The sequence below is a fragment of the Cyrtonyx montezumae genome, unplaced genomic scaffold, assembly GCF_038088225.1.
Source record: "Cyrtonyx montezumae isolate F1298 unplaced genomic scaffold, pur_monq_1.0 scaffold_1, whole genome shotgun sequence".
Classification (NCBI taxonomy): domain Eukaryota; kingdom Metazoa; phylum Chordata; class Aves; order Galliformes; family Odontophoridae; genus Cyrtonyx; species Cyrtonyx montezumae.
This window is the reverse complement of record NW_027071825.1, coordinates 17,355,401-17,361,400: the sequence shown is the minus strand read 5'-3', so window position 1 is coordinate 17,361,400 and position 6,000 is coordinate 17,355,401. Positions and strand designations below refer to the sequence as shown.

General features: G+C 39.1%; 1 protein-coding gene across 3 annotated transcripts in view; it reads right to left on the bottom strand.

The window, feature by feature from the left end:
• Positions 1 to 206: 206 nt before the first annotated feature.
• The window catches only part of PALMD (palmdelphin), a 47,657-nt gene continuing 41,863 nt past the window's right edge, over positions 207 to 6,000 (bottom strand). For all 3 annotated transcript variants that reach the window (XM_065742212.1, XM_065742203.1, XM_065742220.1), the window contains one exon: positions 207 to 1,695. In XM_065742212.1, the coding sequence (XP_065598284.1) occupies positions 1,652 to 1,695 (44 nt within the window). In that variant the 3' untranslated portion in view covers positions 207 to 1,651. The remainder of the gene's footprint in view (positions 1,696 to 6,000) is intronic.

The following is a 6,000-nucleotide window of genomic DNA, read 5'->3' as shown; positions in this document are numbered from 1 at the left end:
GTCTGCTTCTGTTACAAAAGCTGCCTGTGTCACTTATTCCTACTATCCAAATTGTATCCAATTGACAACCACTAAGATACATCTTCAAGCAAAACAAAAGCAAACCACTGAGTGTAGCTGTAGGAACTAAGCAATAAGGGGAAACCAAACATCTTCAGAGAAAGGGGGAGGAAAAAAATCTACAACAAACAAGGACAGGCTAGATGTAGAGAAAATGTAATTGTTTATTCATCTGCTATTTCCATCTCCAGGTTATCATCTTTGACAATTCTAAAATCTGAGATTATCACCCTGCACAATGTCTGCTTCAGACTGGGAGCCACCACCTGCTTAGAGACTCTATGTCAGCTGATTTCTACTATTTTATGAGGTAGCAGCTTCAGTTTCCTGCTTTGAAATAAGGAAGACAAAAAAGTTAGGGTTGTTTTTTGGCAGTTATTTCTGAGTTAGTTACAACAGAACAATACAACCTGAGCTTTATCCACTTGGTGATTCAAACCAACCTAAGACCTGCTAAGTAATGCTATCATACCGATTTGAATATAAGGACGTAGAGTGATGAGGCACTTTTTCCCTAGGAATCTGGTATTAGACAAATGACTTGTATGTGACTTTCCTATGTATGATTATACCCTATGTCTGCTCTAAGTGCTGTAGCTTTCCTCCAGTGTGGAAAGAATTAACATGTTGAATGGTGGGAGCCCTGCTGATTGCTAGGGATCCATACCCAGCAACAACCGCCTCTGGAAGAGACTGGTTGCAGCTGCAGGACAAGCCATTGACAAGTTGTCTTCTGATGGGAGATGTGCACTAATTTTAGCTCCCCTGGCTGACGAAACCTGTGTACTAAGCAGTAATGTTAATGACTGACGGGCACCGCTTGTATGGCAGCCAGCTTTCTGGAAAAGTAACACTTTGTGTAGCGAGCTTGGTGCTGGGAGGTCAGGCTGTTTATAGTGTTATGCATGGGTTCTGTGAGGTATGGGCAGGAAGCATGTATGTGATGCGGGGAGGGGAGCAGGGTTTTAGAATTGCTCTACTATCATATATAAAGGAGAAGGATGAGTGGACTCCAGTGCTCTAGAAACGTGGCTAAATGCGTAAATGTGGGCTTTATTATTTTGAGATTGTTTTACTCTTAAAAAGGAATGCTGCAAATTTTGGCCAAGATACTAAGCTTGGAAATCAGCTTTTATATATACACTTTTTTTGGCTCTTATCTCTTTATGCTTAGTTTTTAACTAAAAAAAAAAAAAAAAGGTTGGAACATCATTTTCAGTTGAATGTTAGACCAGTATGCTGTAAAGTGAACAACATCCTGTGAAATTCCCTGGAGATGGGCAATTATCTGCTGTGTATGTAGCTTTCTGATTGTGGGGACAGGTTATGCATGTCTTCACTCTTGGATATATGCTACGTTTATGATCTTTGGTAACTTTCCATTACCTTAAAAATCATTTACATGTATGTGGCAGTTGGTCAAAACTGAAAGTCTGTTAGAGTCCATTGGGTTACATGAAGTGCAAAATAACCCAGATGCATAGAACAGAGGAGCAAAACACAAGGCATTAAGATCCAAAATGTATATTGAAGAAACTTCTTAGCTTTACTCTGCATTGAGTAGTATTTTCTATTCCATGTCATACAGCTGTTAAATCACCTTTTTCCCCAGCTTTGCCATTCTCATCCTCAGAGCTGAAAGAAAGAAAACAAAGCCATTGTTATTTTAAGTCAAACTCGCTATTTCTGATACTAAATCTCTGTATTTAGAATAATGAAGGAAACACATACCTCCAACGGTGAATCCAGCAGAATAAGCATTGTTTTAGTTACAGAAAGAAAGTAGTAGAAGGCATTAGTTCTGGTAACTTTGCAATAAAATGAGCACATATTGAAGAAAATATTCAATTATTGCTACTTGATTATTAGCACAGCTCTCCTGTTTGCTACCTTCACTAACACATTGCAGACAGATGGTATTGTCCTTGACTAGATGCTGGCAGATTAAAAGGCTGCATGAATAATTAAACAAATCCTCTGTTTAAACTAAACTCCTCAGCAGGAGCTGTAACTGCTTGGAAGCCTTTTTCTTTTATGTTGATGTTCACAGAGAACTTCCCTCTTTCTGGTGCAGTGAGTCAGGGTAGGAGTTCGTCATATTCCTGAATTAAATCTGACAGAGTAATTTATCTGTATAAACATCAGTACGGCTATAGTCTGTAGCTGGATATAACATAGGTTAGTTTGAAAGTGACAGTGCAGGGCAGATGATTAAATGTTAAGGTTATTTTTAGAACAGCAATATAATGCTTTTGTTTGATACATAAGAGCCTCCCCCACTAAGCTGTCGATCTGAGAATGCAGTGACAATAATCTTCAGCCCTCTGACCTGGTAGTTTGAAGTGTCACCCAAAATAGCATCTCTTCCCTATGCTCTGTGTGCTGGGACACAAGGAGTTCAGAGCAGCTGTTTACTTGATTTATGTAGGTCAACAAATGTCCAGCTCAAATTCTGTTTTGAATGCAAAAGTTTGCTGCAAGTCGCTGAAGCACCTGTGTGTAATCTTATGTCATGGGACCGGAGATGTTAAGCTTAGCTCTCACAGAACTGTGTACTGTCTGCAGACCAAAGAATTCAAGAAGGTTTGAAGCCTGGATTTTGGTTTGAGAGAACAATTTGTCTGATATGTCACTTAAAAATGCACCCATGTTTTATTGATTGTCTTGCTTTCTAGAGTAAAAAAGAATGTTTTGAGGATTACATTCATTACAGAAGAATGTTGTGTACAGACATTTTCTTTCTTTATTAAAGTTTTCTTGCACAGTTCTTAGAGCAATTGCACACTGTTTTCACTGTTTTTCAAGGCTGCGTAGCTTCCAATGTTAAAGCTAGCTTACGTAACCAGGTACCTGCCAAAAGCCTTGAACTTTCACTTCCCATGAGATGCTGCTGCATACTGTCTGGAAGCTTTCCTGCCTATTCAGCTTTGGGATTTTTTCCAGTTGTCCCATTATGCATAGCTTTTGTTCCACCACAGGGCTTTTATATAAAGAAGTACAAAGAAAATAAGTATGAAAAAAATAAATTATAATAAAACAAAATGCTAGGCAGGCTAATCTAGCATTGCCATCGTTCTCTCTGAGGTATTTCTGAAAGCACGTACCAAGGTCATAGGGAAATAAAAATTGTTGCCATATGGAAGGAAGTGCATCCTACATGTCTGCCACCTTAGGGTCACACTGAAAACTCATTTAATCCCATATTTATCCATTTACATTGGTACATGGAATATGTTCTCTTCTTCCTAGTCATCCTTTACTATCACCAGCTTTTCAGTAACTTTCTCTGAATGTTCATTTATTTCCCAAAGAAGATTGTCACATAAGGGAATCTCCTCACTGTCCTGTCCTATGCTTTCTTGCTTTCTTCAGAGAGCCTTCAGTGTCTGTTTTAATATTAAAATGCTGCAATTGCTTCCTAAAGCTTTCATTTCAGAATTTTAGGGAGGATTATTTTTGTTTTATGGCTTGTAATTTTAGGAGAATGAAGGATAAAGAGGCCACAAATCATTTTCTTATTCCCTACTTTTTACTGGTGGTGTTTAGGATGAACCTGGTAGACTGGAGCAATAGCAACTGGTTTGAAAACAGTTTATTTCTCTTAAGAAACAGCACTTTGGCATACATTGTTCTAAAAAGTAAGAGGCCTTCCTGGTTTTGTTTCATTTTTAGAAGTAACAATAAGATTATGGGACTGCTTAGGAAAGATTGAGTCATTTCCTGGCTTTTTCCACAGATCAAAATGCCCTGAGGAGTGATGATAAATAGGTGGAGGAGCAAAGAGGAATATGGCTTAGTTCCATATTCCTTTGGGTGCTTCAAGGCACTCATCTGGAGGTAGTGCTGAATACTGGGGTGTATTTTTGCCTTGCCGTCATTGCCTAACTACTACTAATTTGAACCAGGATTTTTCATAAATCGTTATATTCTCTTTGGTATAGTACTTGTAAATAAATGGATAAGACAAACAGAAATTAATAAAAGAAGTTTTCAAATGTCTTTGCTTGGTTTACCACTTTCTCTGAAGTCAGTATTAGTTTTCCAAAAACTTCCGTAAAGACTGTTCAGAGACTAAGTGGCAGGAAAAAAACAAAGATTCAAAAGCTTCTTCTGGGAGACAAAAATAGGCAAAGATTGTTACAAGCACAGGTGCTCAGCTAACATCTCAGATATATTTCTTGTCTGAGTGGTACTTGTAGCAGAAATGCTAAGTCATGGCCTGAACCAGTGATTGAGCACCTGGTGGGAAGGCAGGGCCAGTCCAGGAGAGCTCAGGTGTTTGCAATGCCCCTCAGTGACTGGAAGGGGGTGGAGCCAGGATCCAGCCCTTCCCAGACCTCATTTAAGGGTTGGCAGTGGAGGTGAGGGAGCCTTGCTGGAGGTCCCTGAGTACCTGAGGCCTTCTGAAGGTAAGCAGCTTCTTTCCTTTGTTTCTGTGCCCGCGGCTGTTGTGTTTGGGCAAGTCCTCACTTGCTCCAGCCTAGCCTAGGAATTTGCTACTCTGCTGTTAACTGCTGTGCTTTCTGTTGTGTTACGGTACTTGTGGTTTGTGGCTACTTCTTGGAAACCTCTTTCCCAGTGTCTATTTCACAGAGCAGGCTGTAGGATGAATTAATTGTTTTGCTAGCAATCAGCTTCAGGATGGTGGTTGTTGGTTCTCCATTCTGTCTATAGATGTGTGATGAGGTAATTAAGAGTCTGTTCTCAAAAAAATAATGGGCTGGAGCAATTGCTGGAATGACTTATTGCGCCTGTGACTGGCTGCTGCTGCTTTCTGTTGCTGGCACAGGGCTGCTGGCAACAGCTTTTGCTTCTAGGGCATCTGGAGAAGTGCACAGATGGCAGAATTGGTGCTTGAAAGAAGCAAAGGTCCTTCTGAGTGATAGATAAGTGCAGTGACCTGATTGATTGGAAGTGCTGGGCAGCACTGCTGGAGTCTTTCAAGCTGTGCTGTACATGGCTGTATGAGGCTGTTGATGTTCCTAATTTGAGAGCACTGATTAACAGTTTTTCCCCATCAATGCAGACAGACACACAAATACTTGAAATTCCTTTGATATCTAATGCCCACCTGATTTCTGGCTTTACTTTTATTGTAAAGAAATAGTAGTCTGCCACTACTAGGCAGGGTACTAGGCAAGGCCATGCACTTTTGCTTCTAAATGGAAAAACTACTTTGTATGTAGTTGTGAAGAGAGCAGAAGAAGAGAATATAGAATCAGAGCCTCTGGCCTCCCTGTAATTCCAATACAGTGTTGTTTTTTTTTAGTGTGGAATATGACTACTGTCTGAAATCTTCTGATCTGTAAATACTCTTAAATGCAGTTTAATTATGTGATTTAGAATGCAGCTTAAATGTGCTATTGTACAATCTTTCCTGCTATTCTTTCAACTTTTATAATAAAACTTAGTTGTAAGAAACAAACATATGATGTGAATAGATTATATGTAAGTGTTAAGAAATAATATTGTTGCCTAACCAGAAGTATGGAGGAAAACTGTAATAATTCCTAAAAGTCTGAGTTAAAGTCAACAACAACAAAAGTTAAAACTTGCATAGATGTTGTCAAGGTAAGGTTGGAAATGTTGATTCCAGAAAAAATACGAAGTATACCTGGTTATTAAGCAGTCTTTCTGATTCAGCATGCAACTTAGCTTATGTGGGAACGACACAGAATGCAGACAGGCACAAAAAATTTCCAGTAAGACAGTGTTAAGAAGCAATGTTGTTAGTTACCTGGTAGAAATGAAAACTATCCTTCTAATTGAGGTAGTACTAATGAATACTTTGACTGTAACTTTAAATACAGCCACTTGTAATCTCTGAAAACCACAGAAATTCTTTTCTGAGATTGGTAGTGGTCAATATCACCCTGAAATTTTGATATGGTAACTACTGCATTGCTGAAGATGAAATTGAGTAGTACTAAAATGCAGATT